The sequence below is a fragment of the Rana temporaria genome, chromosome 5, assembly GCF_905171775.1.
Source record: "Rana temporaria chromosome 5, aRanTem1.1, whole genome shotgun sequence".
Lineage (NCBI taxonomy): Eukaryota > Metazoa > Chordata > Amphibia > Anura > Ranidae > Rana > Rana temporaria.
The window spans coordinates 94,618,138-94,637,016 of NC_053493.1; the positions used below are offsets into that span (position 1 = coordinate 94,618,138).

The window sequence follows — 18,879 nt, forward strand, 5'->3', positions numbered from 1 at the left end:
TTTTCGGGGAAACACGGTAGATGTTACTGGCATTGTATTAAGCAAAAATGGTCATATTATTCTTTGTTGTAGTATTTGCTCTGATCAGATTTTACTAAATCTGTCCAGAAAGACAATTCAAATTCAAATAACATTTTTTACTGTGACCTGATCTTCCTTCCTAATTGCAGACCCCAGGCCCATTCATCATTGATGTCTCAGTATTCCTAATTATTTTTTTCTATTTCAGAGAGTACATAATCTGTCCTGTTATAGAAAACATCTTTTAACACCAAAAGTCAACACCTACCTCAAAGTAGAACTCAACGCAAAACTTTTTTTTTACAATTGGACAGAGTAAGGGAGGGTGATAACCCCTGACAGTTTTCTTTTTTTGCCATCTGTGCCCTACTGGTGAGATTTTCCTTCACTTCCTGTTCCATAGCTGAAAACAAGAAGTGAGAGGAAATCCCTCCAAAGTAAGGGAATCCATGGTTGTCACCAGAACTAGTGTCCTTATTGAAAGATTCCCCTCTATTCATGTTCTGGTGTCAACCAAAAATGTATGATTTTCTTGTACTTTTACTTTCTTACGATAATGGTAAACATGACGAATCGAGAAGGTGAATCTCCTTAACAGGGGCACAAGCAGCAATAATAACCTGACAGGTGATCTAATCCCTCTCCACTATGTCCAAAACTACTACTACTGTTCATACCACGTCCATTGAGCTATGTTCTGCATAGATCAATGCAGGGGCACATTCCACGTTTTTTTTTTCTATGTTCTCTGTCCAAATCATAATGCTGCATTAAACTGTAGTACATTGCATAAAAAAGCAACATGTCTATATCCAGAGCACTGCACCACAGCACTTTACAACACCAAAAATTGAATGAACTTCAATAAAAATAAGAATAAAAAAAACAAACAGAGTAATGCATTGTAACAACACATCACACCACCGTTCACTGCACTTATACCATGTACACAACCAGCACTCATTTTAGCATGCAGGCTGATGTAAAAAAAAGCCCCAAGTCAGTATTTGTGGGCCTTTGTTAATGAGAAACTGCAAGAAGCAAAGCTTAAACTATAGTACTCCAAAAAAATATCTTGCAATGGTTTGATTTAAAAAAGTAAATTGTGTCTGCATAGAGCAGTGGTTCTCAACCTGGGGGTAGGGACCCCCTCGGTGGTCGAATGACGATTTGCCAGGGGTTACCAAATCCTTAGCTGTTCCTGAAGCCCGCACAGCTCTCCCAGTCTTCTCGTGGCTGACCAGCAGGGCTGTCCCTGGAGCCTGCGGCCGCCCACTCAGCCTCTTTGCAGCCACCCATTCAGTTCAGGACATGGCTGGGGGGCAGAGACTAAAGGCCAGCTGACTGGTGAGGAATGTGAAGTGGGAGGGGCTGAAGGAGACTCTAGCTCCTGATTTTGGCATAGGTGTCACTGCTGTGAGACACCACAAAGTCAGAGACACAGTGAAGCCAGAGACACAGTGAATAACACTACCTGTGATTATAGTTGCTATTAAAAGTCCCCACTATAGTTCTCAGATCAGCAGAAGACCTTGATCAAGAGCACCCAAGTTGGCTGATCAGAACTCCCCCCAGCACTGCCACTCATCCCAACTCCCCCCCCCCCCCCCCTTATAAGGAGTAAGAGAAGGAATACAAATCAAGGATACATGGAATAGGGAGGAACAAAGAAACAGGGAGAGAAAGAATAGGAGAAAGAACAAGAAAGGCGGCTAGAGGGAGGGATGGGGGGAAAAAACAAGAAATTAGGGTAGAGAGAGATAAAAGGGAAAAAAAGGAGAACAACGAGTAAGGGTGGTACATCCTAAAATGTACCATAATGGGTTTTAATACTGTATGAGTGGAAGTAACTCGGGGAGCGCTATATGTCCGTGGGTTAGGGGCGCAGATTACTTGTCTTACCTTGGGTGCTGACAACCCATGCTAGGAAAATTTTATTGTTAGGGGTCCCTACAACTTGGGAAATTTTGTCAAGGGGTCACGGCATCAGAAAGGTTGAGAACCACTGGCAGAGAGTCAGTTACTATGTTCTACACTTAGCTTCTTGCAAAATGCTATTTGAAATAATACTACAAAAGTTTAAGGTGAAAGACCCACTATTATCAATACACCATTACCAACAACCCAATGGCTTGTTCTCTGAAAACACTGATTTGGAGCCGTCAAGCAGTGCCCCATAGACAATGCATTGTTACCTACTGGCAAAATGAGACATGATTGGGAGAATCCACTAACTGGAGATATCGGTCACATATCTGTCCGCATTCTGCTGGTTTGTTGTAAAGTCTCAAAATGAATCCCTAAAAAGGTCCTACCATAATCTAGTCCTCCCTACCAGCCATAATCTGTACTAAAAAGATTTAACAAAACTGTAAAAAACATTCATATTATATCATAGGTTTGTACTGTAATTAATATATTCAGATTGGAATCAGGTGAGCCCTTGCACTACATATTAGTTGGTTGATTAAGCCCAGGTTCACACAGCCGCGACTTGTCATGCGACTTGAGAGTTCACTACTTTTGATGGGACTTCAACACGACTTGCATTGACTTCTGTTAAAGAAGTTGTATGCAAGCCATGATGAAGTCACATAGGGATGTCGCAGCAGTGTGAATCGAGGCTGAAAGATTAACAATCAACTTGGCACAAACAAAAACAGCAGAAAGAGGGTGCCTGAGTCAGTTTTATAGTAAAAAACAAGTAACACTTTATTCAGATACATTTACATAAAAGTAACTTGCAAGCTGCACACAGGGTGGATGTGGGTCACCAGTCAAGCAACCAGCCGTCATGAGGGATGAGAAGACCTCTGTGGGGATAAGTTCAGACCCACCGTAAAGCAGTATATAACTGGCAGCGTCTCTGGGTATGGGCCGCAAAGCGTTTGAGGCGCCACCTCCTTCTTCAGGCCTAATTGGTGATCCACATCCGCCCTGTGTGCAGCTTGCAAGATATCACACTGACCCAGTCGTAATCTTTCTGACGTTTTTGTTTGTGTCTCAGGGAACTCCCATTTCTTGCTGAGGAGCTGCCGGTGACTGTGGGCAATCCCCATCCTGTGGACTTCTACTTGATATTCCTTACTACTATGAACTGTATAGACTAATTTTTATTAATTCATTTTGGGTATATCTTGTTGACCCCCCCCCCCCATTTATTGATCCCTTATAGCTGCCAGTGAGTCTAATATAGCTGTCTCCTTTAGTCTAATGATAGTATAGAGTGGGTTAAGTCATAGTGGGTGTAATGCAAGGTAGATTCATGGGTGCCATACACTTCTTGAATGCAAAGAGATTTTATTTCTCTTGAACACAACTGTGGGAGAGAGGGTTCAGGCCAGGACACTCCTAGATAGTTGCAATGTTAATTAGCAGACTCTGAGACTTCTACAGGTAGACAGCCAATGCGGGGAAAGGCATCCAGCAAGACACTACATCTGCATGTGTAGGAATGTTGTCTCCTATGGCAACAGTCTTAGAACAGTTTCTAACACAAGTTGTAATGAACTCCTTTACTTTCTCTACAGCCACTTCTTGTAGGTTCTCAACCCACTGAGCTCCCAGTCTCTCTCACTAGACTTGCTAATTCACTGCCACTCGCTCCTCTCCTAGGCACCGACATGCTAACTGTGGGTGCCCGGCTGTGGCTTAAAAGCGAGATGCGAGCCGCTCTGCTTGCTGTGAATGACCGGGCAATCTTCTGGGACCTGTGATGTGTCCCATAAGATTGCAGGGAGGGAGGGGGGAGAAGTGATCTTTCTTCCGGTGCCGCTGAAGGAAGGGTACCCAATCCTCCCCCAAAACGATGACATGCTAAATGTGGCATGTCAGGGGGTCACCGGTATTTAAAGCGGTGGAAGTGGAACACTGCTTTAAGTATCTTCCTCAAGCGTCACCCCCGCTTCTCTGCTGGATCCACACAAGGCTGCTCTACAAGCGTCACCTCCACTGACAGGGTCACTGGCTTGACACCTGCTGAAGTTTCCCAATTCTTCACCATCCCTGGTTGGTGAGAATACTGTTCCGGTACTTGCTTCAGCTACTCATTGTGGTCCCTAGTAATAAGGTGGTTGGTCCCTTAGTGGCGACAGCTTCCCCTCTACCTCCAACCACGACACGTTCTCCGGCTGGCAGAACCATCACTTCTGGATGGACTACAAGCCGCAATCCCAACCCTGCTCTCTTGTTTCTGGATAGGCCCTCAGACAGCCTAGCAGCCAGATGGGCCCGGGATAGGCCCAAACTCCAGCCAAGCAGCCAGGCAATATAACACATGTCCACCCAGACAGCTGTCCAGGTGGCACAGAACACTGAACACCTGACTCCACCCAAATATATAGATTCTCCCAGCAGGCCAAGGAATTTAGGAAAATCTATGCCCATTGGCTCAGATACCCTGTATACTCCTAATCTGTCCTTGCTTTGCCCTTTTCTTATCTAATGTCACCAGGTACCCGGCCACCTAGCGTCAGAAGAGAGAATTGCAGCAATTCCAGATTTAGGGTGAACTCAAGTGATCCTTAACAATGAGCCAAGGTAACTACACCTGGCAGTAACTATAGGAGCAACCCTGCTTAAACATCAGGGTGCTACACTTGTAATCAACTTGACACAGCTCACTGCAGAATATTTTGAAGTTATGCTTTAACACAGAGAAAACTCTAACCTGCCCACCTAGATCATGCTGGATGGCTGGAAAACATGAAGAGCCACTCAGCAGTCTCTCTCTCACTGTCCTACTTGCTGCCTGTATTTCTCCAAGCCCATCAGTTTATAAACCAGATACTAGCACTTGAAGCTTTGTGGATATAGAAAGAGTTTCTGTAATTACCCTAGCTAAATTAAAAAAGGAAAAAAAAAAAAAGGTTTTACTCCTTTTGAAAAAATGCATAAATCAAATGGATCTCTATACTGGAGTGCTATTATTTCTTTAATTAGAACCTTGTAGTCTACTATATTTAATTAAGGAGAGCTGCAAGAGAAAAGATAGCACTATACAATGAAAAAGGCACCGACCTCATTTTCAGATGAGCTAGATGACAGCAGAACTTCCTGAGCGTCATAGAACTCTGTAAGGGAATCTGTGATGGACAAGCGGCTCTCATTGGACATCTGATGAACTAGAGGCTTGCTCCCTTCACACGTGTCCTCCTAATAAGTGGATGATAAGAACAAATCATTATTTTAACTTTATGATTAACAAATCTTCCACTGCAGGATAACACTACCGAATATCCTATGGCCACGTAGGAAGTGGAGATTGTGTTTTTACCTGCTTGTCGAAATAACGCAACAGACTTCAAATCATAAAACTGGCTAAAATAATTACAAACCTTTCATATTCGATTATATATATATATATATATATATATAGATATATATATATATATATATATATTTTCACATGCTGTAATTTGTCTCTTTTCATACACAAATCCAGAACTATAGTTGTACACAGACATAAGGTAGCAGTCTCCTGCTGAGCTAATGTTTTTGGGATATTTAAAGGTATTGCCTTGAAACAGCAAAGGAAAGACCATCTGATTGGCAAGGTTAAAATTGTTCTAAAGGCTGAAGGGTTTTTACCTTCTCTGCATTAAAGGAGTTGTAAAGGAAAACATTTTTTTGCCTAAAATTAATGTCTGCAAGGTAGACAGACAGAATAGTGTAATGATTCTGTTAAAAAACTAGTAAATACCTATTAAATTCCTTCATCTATATCACCTCCGGCATTCTAGTTTCTGTTCTCTCATTCACTTCCTGGTTTGCGGCGATCGTTCATGTAAGAACTACATTTCCCAGTATGAATTGCGGCACGCCCAGTAATTCACACCTCCTTGAAGTCTCTAACACGTAGAGAGCGTCCTGCCGCACAGATGTAGTTCCCAGGAGGGGGCGAGCACGTTACTGACCACCGCAGTAAAGCCTCCCTTCACAGTGGTCAGTAAAATCAGACAAGCAGGAAGTGAACACAACAGAGAAGAAATAGAGCCACTTCTGAGCAGTAAACAGTGGTTTCCCAATCAACAAAGTGGTTTGTTTTCTTGTATGTACCGTAGTTTAGGATTATTTCAAACTTAACATCCACTTCTATTTTCTCATGTCAAAAACTATTGACTAAGTCCCTTAGGTACCTGAGAGGCATGTGGCCTTCTGACACTGTTACAGAGAGTCACATAAACAATTTGATATTTTCTTGTGGATACTGTATGAGTGAAGGTCATTTTTAGATAATGATAATCATCTGCCCACATCTCCCAGGTGGGAGCCGATTTCCCAGCAAAGACTGAATGGATGTGACAAGCTGTGATGCCTCTAGATCTGCACACATTACACAGCAAGCCCTTATCTGCTACTTCCACAGGAACAGCCCCACAGGGGGCTCACAGCAGAAGAGTCTTCCAAGTACTTCATTTACAGTGAGAATTACTTCAAGTGGAAGCAAGATTTTTTTAAATTATCAACGTATAAGAGCTAATTATAAGTAGAGCTGTTAAAAAAAAAAAAAAAAAAAAAAAAAAAAGACTGTCTTAAGCAGATAAACGAAAGACAAAACTCTGCTACAAGTGCCGATTTGTTGACAGTCACAGTCATTAAAAGCATGGGTTTGACTTTGGTGACTAGAGAGACCTTTCATAACTTGTGTTCCCGACTTGAATCACAGTTACATAACAAAGATAAGCCTACTAATACTTGGCGTAAGCTTTTAAAAAAAGTAATGTAATAAGACATTCAAACAAAGCACTGAATGTTCACTGTTGTTTCCTTATAAATATGTGGCTATAGGAGCATTTCTGATAAATATAGTATTGCCAGCTACCTACTGACCAAGAAGCCTTGCATACAGCACCAAATGTTGCAAACACAAACATGTATCTAATTTAGTTAAAGTGATTGTAAACCTTTAAATTTATTTTTATTTTTTAAATAACAAACAGGTTATACCTAACTACTATGTGCAATGGTTTTGCACAGAGCAGCCTTGACCCTCCTCTTCTCACATCACTCACCAGTGTTTCTGGCCCCACCCCCCTCCGCGTGCCCACCATAGCAAGTCGCCTGCTATAGGGGCACTCATGTCAGTATGCTCCAAAGCTGGTTCTGTGTGTCAACAGACACAGAGCGTGCATTGGCCCCACCCCCCGTTCCCTCCCCACTGGCTGTGAATGACAGCAGTGGAAGCCAATGGCTCCGGCTTTTGCTTGTGAGCCTATGAGAAGGGAAAGAGTCAAGGAGAGACGTTGCTCTCATGCACATCACTGGAACGAGATGGGGCTCAGGTAAGTATAAAGGGGCTAGCGGAGCTGCACTCACAATGGTTTTTAACTTAATGCAGAGAAATTGGGTGAGACCCCTGGCAATGTATATTTCATGATACTAGCGAGTCAAGGAAAAAATATAAAATGTCTATTATTCCATTTTTGTTGAACAAAGCAAAAAGGTATTATTCCTGAAATGTAGAAATCAAAGAAAATATCAACTACAGTACAGACCAAAAGTTTGGACACGCCTTCTCGTTCAAAGAGTTTTCTTTATTTTCATGACTATGAAAATTTTAGATTCACACTGAAGGCATCAAAACTATGACTTAACACATGTGGAATTATACCTAACAAAAAAGTGTGAAACAACTGAAAATATATTTCATATTCTAGGTTCTTCAAAGTAGCCACCTTTTGCAGCAGACACATCTCTAGAACTGGTAAGAGGAGACTGTGTGAATCAGGCCTTCATGGTAGAATATCTGCTAAGAAACCACTGCCAAAGAAAGGCAACAAGCAGAAGAGACTTGTTTGGGCTAAGGAACACAAGCAATGGACATTAGACCAGTGGAAATCTGTGCTTTGGTCTGATGAGTCCAAACTTGAGATCTTTGGTTCCAACCCCTGTGTCTTTATGCAATGCAGAAAAGGTGAACGGATGGACTCTACATGCTCGGTTCCCACCGTGAAGCATGGAGGAGGAGGTGTGATGGTGTGGGGGTGCTTTGCTGGTGACACTGTTGGGGATTTATTAAACATTTAAGGCATACTGAACCAGCATGGCTACCACAGCATCTTGCAGCGGCATGCTATTCCATCCGGTTTGCGTTTAGTTGGACCATCATTTATTTTTCAACAGGACAATGACCCCAAACACACCTCCAGCTGTGTAAGGGCTATTTGACCAAGAAGGAGAGTGATGGGGTGCTGCGCCAGGTGACTACCTCTTGAAGCTCATCAAGAGAATGCCAAAAGTGTGCCAAGCAGTAATCAAAGCAAAAGGTGGCTACTTTGAAGAACCTAGAATATGAAATATATTTTCAGTTGTTTCACACTTTTTTGTTATGTATAATTCCACATGTGTTACTTCATAGTTTTGAAGCCTTCAGTGTGAATCTACAATTTTCATAGTCATGAAAATAAAGAAAACTCTTTGAATGAGAAGGGGTGTCCAAACTTTTGGTCTGTACTGTATGTCAGAATGGCATTAAGAAGTAGATAGTACCATATTAATGAAAGAGTTGATACATTTATAAAATGACTCCTATACTTGTGTGATTAAGAAAGCTTGCCTACTCTTTCCTCTAAATGCTGAGCTACACCCCCCTAATTATCTCCTTCATCGTGTGGGGTAAATGAGTGGGAGAAAAATTATTTTTAAGGATACACAAGATATATATTCACAGCAATATGGAATAGTGGTTATAAATTCAGTGATTATAGAATGCCCAGTATGGGCCTAAATGGGTGATTATACGGGAGTGAAAAAGGTGAAGGGTAGATGTGTATTAAGCGGAAAGAGATGGGAAGGAATAAGGAGAAGGATGAGAGTAATTTCCTTCTCTTCTTCCTAAATATCACAATTGGATTGTTTTTCGGTTTGTGTCACAACACATGAAGTAAGGGGTGGATAAGTGATGATGGGAGAGAAGATGGGGGAGAAGAAAGTGGGTGGGGAGTGAGAATGTGAGAGGTGAGGATTAGGTAGAGGGGCCTGGTAGCCACTAGACCTATCTTGGTGAAGATCAGACGGATTGTTTACATTCAGATGTGAGGAGCCCCAACCTCCGCGGTTGTCTCCTCCTCTCTAGGGAAAAATTATGGTCGCTATTATATTTGAATCCTAGCATAGACACCTATTTTCAATGTTTTCTATAGTTTTTCTGCGTGAATGCCATCACAATGGGGCGTGTACTTTCAATGACGCCACCCGTTGTGATGGCAACAAGAAAAGATTTACTACCTAATCCGTGTCTGCTGCTCCTCTCTGCCAATTCCTTCACTGGCTTCCATTACCACACCGTATAAATTTCAATATACTAACCACAACATACAAGGCCTTCCGCAACATTACCCCCAGCTACATCACCAACCTCATCTACAGATATCACCCAAGCCGTCCTCTCTGCTCCTCCTAAGCCCTTCTGCTCCCTAGTTCCCTTGTTGCCTCCTCCCATGCTCGCCCCTAGGACTTCTCCAGAGGCTCTCCCATCCCTCTGGAACTCCCTTGCCCCAGTACGTCCAGTCAGTCCTTACCCTGTCCACCTTAAGGTGATCCCTGAAAAACTCACCTATTCAGGAAAGCCTACCCCACCTCCACCTAAGAACTGTACCCAAGCCAGACCATGCCTCGCAGCCATTACTTTTTGTACCATCCCCTTCCTTTAGATTGTGAGCATGACAAGCAGGACCCACCTGTTCCTTCTGTATTAAACTGTATTATATAACTGTACCGCCCCCCCCCCCCTCTACATTGTAAAGCGTTGTGAAAACTGTTGGCACTATATAAATCCTGTATAATAATAATCATTTGAGCAGGTCACTTTCATAAAAGGAGGCAATAACTGTCAAATCTGGCTTTTCTGCACACACAGTAGTAAAGCTTTGGTGCTCATCTTTTATATATTGAAATGTAAAAGATAACATCTCATTAGCCATTTTTTGTTATAAATAAACCCAATTGTTTTAAATATGAAATCTGATCCAGCTGATTTTAACCATATATTCTGGCATTGCTAGCCAATACGAGAGTTCTGGATGGGTGCAGGGCTGGACTGGGATAAAAATTTGGCCCTGGACTTCATCCAGACTGGCCCACTTTGACAGGTCTCTCCCACAGCGGCCGGACAACTCATGCACCCCCCGGCCACCAAAGCCCCCCCTTCCTCTTCACTAGCCGCTAGCCGTTTTACTTTATTAGAGTAGAACGGCTGGTACTGGTACTCTTATAGGCAGTACCAGTGAGGAAGCTAGACATTATTTCACCTGGGGCAAAGAATCAGTTTGGTGCCCCCCCTTATGGGACAAGATTAAGCAGAAGTGAGAAACCCCCAAGCCATAGCTGTTGAGTCAGCTCCTGTAGTCCAAGGGAGGGGGCGAGCATAACACTCCACAGCGGGGAGAAAGCCTCACATTACTGTGTGTAGTTACAGACAGAAGAACAGGAAGTGAGGATTTCTCAGAAGAAATAAGGACATTTAAAAGCAAAATGGAAGGATGAGGTAAGTGAAGGAGGACTGCACTAAGGTAAAGGAAGCTATTTAGGGGGAAAAATTGTACCTTTACAGGCCTCATGTACACGGGACGCTGCTAAACGTACACTCAGAGGCAGTTGGACGCTTTTTTCAACTGTTCCTGAACTCATTCAATGTGATCTTATGTGACCATGTACACAGTCTCGTTTATTGCCGTTTTTAGGCAGTTGCGTTCAACAGCGTTTCTTTGAAAGCAAAAAAATGGGTTCAGACGCAGAAGATTTCCATGTTTCAGATGCCAAACACGACTAAACGCGGCTAAACACGGTATGCCGCGTTTAGAAGTGTTTCGTTTATAGGTGTTTTCCGTTTTTGACCATTTAACTACACTGAAGCCAAAGTGCCGGCATGACAGCAAAGGAAAAAGTATTTTCAACAAGAGAATTCTTTACTGACAGCCTTTATTTTTCTTAAGATAGCTTTCCTTTAAAAACAACTTAGACTCTAACCAAATCCAAAGTCAATTCTTATGCCTGGATATTTCCCACTAATTTGCAGCATACATGATTCACATAAGTCGCTTAAGTTTGTACATCTGTACTATATAATTACACATACTGTATATAACAGTCACATTTTAAAAATACATGAACACATTTTATAGTAATGTTGTAAAGGGTGCACAGCTATTTAGCAAGCTCAGCAAAGAGAATGTGTATGAAGCAGCAGGTGAAAAGAAATGCATGCTAGACACAACTGAACACAAACATGCACAACGCATAGTTGCTGCCAAGCTCAGTATATCCGATTTAGGAAAGTACACATAAAGCATTGAGTATTTACTGCTCAATTTTTTTTTTGTTTAATGATGCATCCGTTAGCATTCTGATTGAATTGGAGTTGATAGACAAGCTTGCGTTTAGCCTTGGTGTAAGCGACTCAGTGCTGACCTTACCTACCACAAGCACAGGAAATATGTGTGTAGAAAGCCTTAACCCAAGTGTAGACACCCATACCAAATGTAACAGTGTCAGTTAACTTTTTAGCCACTTTTCAATTACATTTCCTAAATAATTGTTCATTGTTTAAGGATATATAAGGCTTGTTTTTTTGGGGGTTTTTTTGTTTTGTTTTTTTATTAGAAGCTGACGATTTTTTTTTATTAATTTTGTTATTTTACAGAGTTTTTTATCTTTTTTTTTTAACCTATAGCTGCTGGCTTCAACTGCCACAGAGACCATTTATTTCTAAGGTCTCATGCACACTGGACATTATAAAAAAGCATTAGCTGTAGAGTGAGTTTTTTTAGTGTTTTTGTAGTAGCGTTTTATAGAGTTTTTGTTTAGCTGTAGAGTTTTTTTTAGCAAAGCTATACTCCCATAAAATCGTTCGGCTCAAAAACGCTGATAAGCGCAGAATAGTCACATATTTCAGAGTTTTTTGGTGTTTTTAAGCAGTTTTCAGCTTTTTTCAGAGTTAGGCCCCTTTCACAGGGGGGGGGGGGGGGGATCAGTAATGATCCGCCCCGTGAACCTCCGCTTGCTCAGCGGGGATCGCTCAGTTGATCCCCGCTGAGCCGGCGGATGACAGGGCGGTCCCCGCACACAGTGCAGGGACCGCCCTGTCTTTTCTCCGCTCTCCCCTATGGGGGGATCGGATGAACACGGACCGTCTGTCCGTGTTCACCCGATCCGCCAGACGGATGGAAAAGTAGGTTTTTCCTTCTTCACACTTTGGCGGATCGGATGTCAGCGGGCATGTCACCGCTGACATTCGCGGCTCCATAGAGGAGCAGGGAGCGCCCGTTCAGGTCCGCCTAAAAAGCTGGCAGGCGGACCTGAATGGGCGCTCCGTGTGAAAGAGCCCTTAGGGTGTTTTTACAGCTTAAAAACTCCTCTCAAAATCCACTAGTTCTGGGTTTATTTTCCAGCTAGGAAACGTCCCTGCCAAAAAATGCTGATAAAAGCTTATGTGTGCATGGACACATAGAATAACATGCTGTGGAGTTTATTGACTGCAGAAAAAAACGTCTGAAGCCAAAAACAGCAGCTGTAAAAATGTCCAGTGTGCATGAGGCCTAAGGCTCTTGGCAGGTGTAGCTGCCGGGACTGTGTGTGTACTTGTTATGCAGACAAGTCAGCTTTCTCCCTTAAATAATTTGATCACTTCCACAGGTCACAGTAGTGCCACCCCCTCAACAGGTCTTGGTAGTGCCATGCTCCATCAGCTACAGTAGAGTACAAAAGAGACATTAGGGATCTGACCCCTGATGTCTCAGTAAAGATGACCTGTCACCAATATGCAATTACATAGGGGGCTATTGGACCTTTATCTGTTAGTAATATTGTTATTTGACAAACACTTTTTTTTAAAAAGGGTAAAAAAAAATAAAAAGCTTTTTAAAATCGCCCTCTTTCCCACCCCACATACATAAACACGCGTCGGGTGCCTACCTATGAAAACAGCAATTGCGCTACATTACATATTGCTGCGCACACCAGAATTTAAGGAATTGTTCTAGGGCCATTATACATGGTTAAACTGATGACCTGTAAGAGCTGTTAAATGGCCGCCTATGGACAATATAGTGTACCAAAATGTGTCACCATTTCTCAGACATGTGTGCAATGTAAAGACTTGACATGTTGGCTATCAATTTATTCAGTTCAACCTCATCTTTTATAAAATTTGGTAATATATCTTTTTGTTTTCATGCACTAAATTTTAGTTAACTGTATTTGCACTAATATTGCATTAAGTAAAAAATTGCAGTTACCGCCTTTATATTCTTAGGATTCCCTATAAGAACATAAAATGTTTGTGAGTTTTAACGGATATTCAGGCAATTTTACAAGTGTGCAAAAATGGACCTGGCAGCAAAAGGGTCATCTAGCAGAATATTATTTAAACTTGACATCCTTTTTAAACATATAAAACACTCTCCATAAATTAAATAAAAAAAGAAAATTATGGCATCGGCAAAACAAGCGAGCGTTTCCCATCTGACACATATCTATGTACACTTTTGTGCCCATTTTATTTTGGCTGGTACTTCACTAAGCCAGGATATCTTCACCCACCTTCACCGGACTGATGTTTGCACTAGCAGTTGTACCATGAGGCAAAGAATCAGCATGAATTCTGTACAAGCGTTCTGTAAGATCAGCATTTTGTTTTACTGCCTGCAATTTATAAAGAAATACAGATAGCAATAATAAAATAGCAAAACACAGATTGAGGGGGTTTTAGGAGATTTGGATATAAATTTTAGGATTTCATCTTTTTTTTCAGCATTTGACATTTTAAATCATCTATTTCAATCAGGAACCAATTAAGGACAAAATTAAAATGGCTTTATATTGAGAAATATTAATTGAGTGTACATAGTATATAGTCCCTTGTAAGCCTTGTTTGCATAAGCAGGACACACGCAGGAAAAGCAGGACATACAACCAGCAATTGAAGTCAACACCACTGATCCTGATGACTGGTAAACGCCAGGCAACTTAGTTCAGAGCAGCCAGTCAGATCCTCCCTTTTATTCTGTAACCTGCACTAAGGGTATGAACACGAGAATCTGATGGGCTGGTATAGGCAACACAGCAAGTTCCTTTTTTTAGGAGCTTTTATATACAAGAGTAAGATTTGTTAAAGTGTATTATTTTAGATTTCTAGCTGTATCACACAGAATCTTACCACTGATAAGGCATTCTTCAGGCCCAGTATTTGAGCAGTCGGTGAAGAGTCTTGTTCTAATAGCTGCTTTAGCTTTTCTCGTTCAGCCATGACTGTGCTATAAGCAGATTTTAATGTAAAATAAGCTAAAGAAATAAAAAAAAAAAAGGAAATGTCAGCTACTTGAAAAGCAGATCATGTGCACTGCAAAATCTAAAAAAACGATAGAGTCACGATTATTTTTAGGTACAGTATTTCATTAAAAAATTCATGCATAATCAGCACAAAACAGATTTGTCAGTCACCTCTACGAACTAGTTGCATTTTAAATAACCACCTAACATAACCCCATTATCATTTTTTAAAGTATATCATTTCTCCCAGTGAAAACCGTTTTCTATTAAAACTGATATTACAGTGTAAATATTACCAAACATTGTATTTTCGTTTTGGATAGCGTAGGGAAAGGGTTAAAATCTCTACGGGTTTACTTTTTGCTGTCTATGTCTTTTTATGGACATTTTTCTTAATTTCCTGTTTGGAGACAGAAGACCTGAGATATAGGGGGCATTCACACCTTCAAATGTACCCTGCCTTAGATTAGATATGAGAATGTCAACGCAGGTTCCCACAAACAGTGGTGTTGCTAGGGGGGGTGCAGGAGGTGTGGTCCGCAACCGGGGGCCACCCGCTACAGGGTCAACACTATCCCGAGAATGAGGAAAGCCCTTGCTGACTTTGGACATTTTTTTTTCAGCTGGAAACCCACCTCCAGCGCAGCGGCCGCGGGTGTTCTCCTCCTGTCTCCGTCTCTCACTACAGCACTGCTGCCTGTTACGATCCATTCTCCACCCGGGCGGCACGGCTTAACACTGCCTGTCCTCTCCTCTCCAGCTGCCGCCTGGGTGTTCCATGTATCTGAGCCGCCCAAGCTGGTGCGGTAACGGGCGGGGGGTGTTGGCTTGCGATGAGGGGGGGAGGGGGGGTGTCCTCTGCGGTGTTGCGACAGGTAGGGGGTTTTATTACTGTTAAAGGGGGTGGTTTGTCCTAGGGCGGCTGTACTGATGGAGGGGGTAGTTTGTCCTGGGGGATCTGTTCAGATGGAGGGGGTAGTTTGTCCTAGGGGGGCTGTACCGATGGAGGGGGTGGTTTGTCCTGGAGGGGGCTGTACTGATGGGGGGGTGGTTTGTACTGAGGGGGGTCTGTACTGATGGAGGGGGTTTATACATAGTGGGGGATCTATACTGAGGGAGGGGGGTCTGTACTAAGTGGGGGGGACTATACTTGAAAGGGGGTCTGTATTGAGGTGGAGGGGGGGTGACACCATGTTTTACCGCACCGGGTAACACCAACCCTAGTGACGCCACTGCACACAAATAGCTGCGAGTAGGTAGCCCCATTAAAACCAATAGGAGGCTGCTGGCTCTCACAGCTAATTGCACCCACTTGCATGTGAGTGATTGGCCCTGGACGCAGACTGCCGGTTGGGGGTTCTAGCATCCAATTGCAGGGAGGGTGCATTCGCAGGTGTCAACACATCCATCTCTCCAAAGTGAGAGGGAAGTCCCATCTTAGACAGGGGTCACCAAAAACATTTGTTAGCTTGGAAAATTTGCCTTCAACTCTTGTTCTAATGATAATCCAAAAATGATTTCCCTTTCTTTCTGTCACACCATGACCAGTTACTAGGATAAATAATTCAATCTCCCCAATGAGAACTTACCCTGCAGACTGTTTCCACAACTAAAATAAAAAGGGTTTTGCCTTTCATAAACGTCATTTATTTTCCCACACTATTCCCTACATACAATGATCTGCATCTGAGCTCTTGGATGTGTTCACTTCCCAGCTGACCATAGAATGTCTGAACAAAAAAAAAAAAAAGAACTTTTTGCGAAAAACAGCAAGAGCTTCTACTATTTAGCTGTAAACTGTAATGTCAACGTGTATAAGCAGTGGGGAGGCTGACATATAACATTTTAGAGATGGTGTCATTTACTGCCCTATACATTAGCTGCCCTACTACTGTAAGGAATTCTGTTTAGGTATATTTAGTGACTTTTAAAACTTTGCTGGAGTTCTCCTTTTATAGTATATATGCACATTTGGCTGCATAAATGCTCAATATTCCTGAACAATGCCCTTCAAGTGACCCATGTCTAAATATTGCTGAAGCAGAGAAAAAAATAAAAAAAGCAAAAAAGTAACTTGTTTTAAATGATCAACCAAGAATATGACATAATAAAACTATACATTTATGATTAGCTCACCGTACAGGGGAGCAGATTTGGATGACAGAACATGAATCACTGAAAGGATCTACGTGTTCTCAATCTCTGGTATATACAGAGTATCGCAATGTCAGCTGAGAAAAAAAAATATTAATCCTAACTAAATTTCAAGGAGAGTGAGTTTTTGAAGACCTTACAAAGAAAAATCGATTCAGAAGAAGTGATTACTTTTCTGAGAGTAGCTCATTGTTGCAGTGTGAAGTGATTTTTTGACAGCATTTCAGCAGAAACAAAAAAGAGATTTTTGACTTACCAGTAAAGTCCCTTTCTACGAGTACATCACAGGACACGAGACATAATTCTTATGCCGCGTACACATGATCGGTTTGTCTGGTGAAAACGGTCTGATGGGTCGTTTTCATCAGACCAAACCGATCGTGTGTGGGCCCCATCGGTTATTTATCCATCGGTTAAAAAAAATAGAACTTGTTTTAAAATTATCTGATGGATACCTAACCGATAGACAAAAAACGATTATCTGTAGGCACGTCCATTGGTTAAAAATCCACGCATGCTCAAACTAAATTAGGGGACGGGAGCGCTCTTTCTGGTAAAACTAGCGTTCGTTATGGAGATAGCACATTCATCACGCTGTAACAGACAGAAAAGCGCAAATCGTCTTTTACTAACACAAAATCAGCCCCAAGGGTGGCGCCATTGGATTTGAACTTCCCCTTTATAGTGCCGTCGTACGTGGTTTACATGACCGCGTTCTGACACGGTCGTTTTTTTAATCAATGGTGTGTAGGCACGACTGATCATCAGTCAGCTTCATCGGTTAACTGATGGAAAAATCCATCAGACCGTTTTCATCAGATTGACCGATCGTGTGTACAGGGCATAAGACTATTGGTTATGCTCCACCTCCAGGTGAATGGACACTGGCATAAAGCAAAGCTTGACCCCTCCCAGCAGCATAACCCCTCTCAATCCCAGCCTCATTTTTGTGAGCAAGCAATATCATATCAGCATGAAACCATAAGGGAGGGACCCGTGTGTCCTATGATGTACTCCAAGAAAGGGATTTTACAGGTAAGAAAAAAATCCTGTTTTCTTAAAGGGGTTGTAACCCCCTCAAGGTTTTTCACCTTAATGCATTCTCTACACTTCACAGGACACAGGGGAGTTAATTCTTAGGCCCCGTACACACGACCGAACATGTCCGCTGAAACTGGTCCGACGGACCAGTTTCAGCAGACATGTTCGGTCGTGTGTACGGCCGACTGGACAATTGTCCGGCGGATCGGACAGTTTCCAGCGGACAAATGTTTCTTAGCATGCCAAGAAACATGTCCGCTGGAAGCCTGTCCGTCGGACATGTTCGGTCGTCTGTACAGACTCACCGGACATGTCCGATCGGCCGAAAGCCCTCGCATGCGTCGAAGTGATTCGACGCATGCGTGGAAGCATTGACCTTCCAGGGCCGCGCACGTCGCCGCGTCATCATCGCGGCGACGTCACCGCATATCGTGTCCACGCGGATTTCTGTCTGATGGTGTGTACAACCATCGACAGAAATCCGGCAGCGGACGCAGCGGACATGTCCGCTGAAGACGGTCCGGCGGACCGTTTTCAGCGGACAGATACGCTGATGTGTACAAGGCCTTAGACTACTGGGACATCCAAAAGCAATCTTATTGGGGGCAGGCAATTGCAAAGAATGGCTAACAGATACAACGGGAACAATCCCCTTAATAGAAAAAGAGGAACAACAGAGAAGGCCCCCACAGGGCTACCTGTAGGACTCTCCGACCAAAGCCAGTGTCCACTGAGGCCTTAGCATCCCCCATTGTAGCGAATTTATAAGTAGACGACCAGGTGGCTGCCTTACAGACCTGGAAAATTGAGGCCTGATGTTGAAAAGCCCATTAAGCAATAACACTACTAGTGGAATGGTACTTTACAGAAAAGGAAGAATCCCTACCTCTCAGGTTGTGCGCCAGAGTATGGATTTGTTAAATCCACCTAGTAATTGTGGATCAAGAAGCAGCCGGTCCCTTTTGGGAGCCTTTATGACCGTCTAAGGCAGGAGGGAGTTTTGGGTTCTCAAAACAACCTATATCTTGTTAAGTACAAGAAACAATTCCTTACGTGAAAAAACTGCCAAGGTTTAGATACCCTCCAAATCAAAGTGATATTCACAACAAAGGCAAGCTTGTATGACAGGAGAAGGAGGGAAATACAGAATAGGTTTAAATGTTGGCCTATGAAGGACCAAAACCATAAATCAGATTGAACTGATTTCCACTGAGTGACTAGGGCATCTAACATAAAGGCCTAAGGATCCCTGGCCCTGGACACAATCCTGTTTGGTTGCTGGTTGAAACTGTACAGCATAAGATCTGTGTCTGAAACCACATGTTGCCTTAAAGCCAGAGCCAGTTTGCTGCCCCATAAATTAGTTTATGCAAAGAAGAAGTTTGAATCCTTGGA

At 42.6% G+C, this 18,879-nt stretch overlaps 1 protein-coding gene across 2 annotated transcripts in view; it reads right to left on the minus strand.

Annotated features, from left to right (window-relative positions):
- The window catches only part of OSBPL3 (oxysterol binding protein like 3), a 262,480-nt gene that overhangs the window by 49,653 nt on the left and 193,948 nt on the right, over window positions 1–18,879 (minus strand). The window contains exons 12-14 of one of the 2 annotated variants that reach the window (XM_040352884.1): window positions 14,177–14,301; window positions 13,561–13,662; window positions 5,041–5,175 (exon numbers count right to left, since the gene is read on the minus strand). In XM_040352884.1, coding sequence (XP_040208818.1) covers window positions 5,041–5,175; window positions 13,561–13,662; window positions 14,177–14,301 — 362 coding nt within the window. The remainder of the gene's footprint in view (window positions 1–5,040; window positions 5,176–13,560; window positions 13,663–14,176; window positions 14,302–18,879) is intronic. The other variant, XM_040352885.1, reaches the window with a different exon arrangement.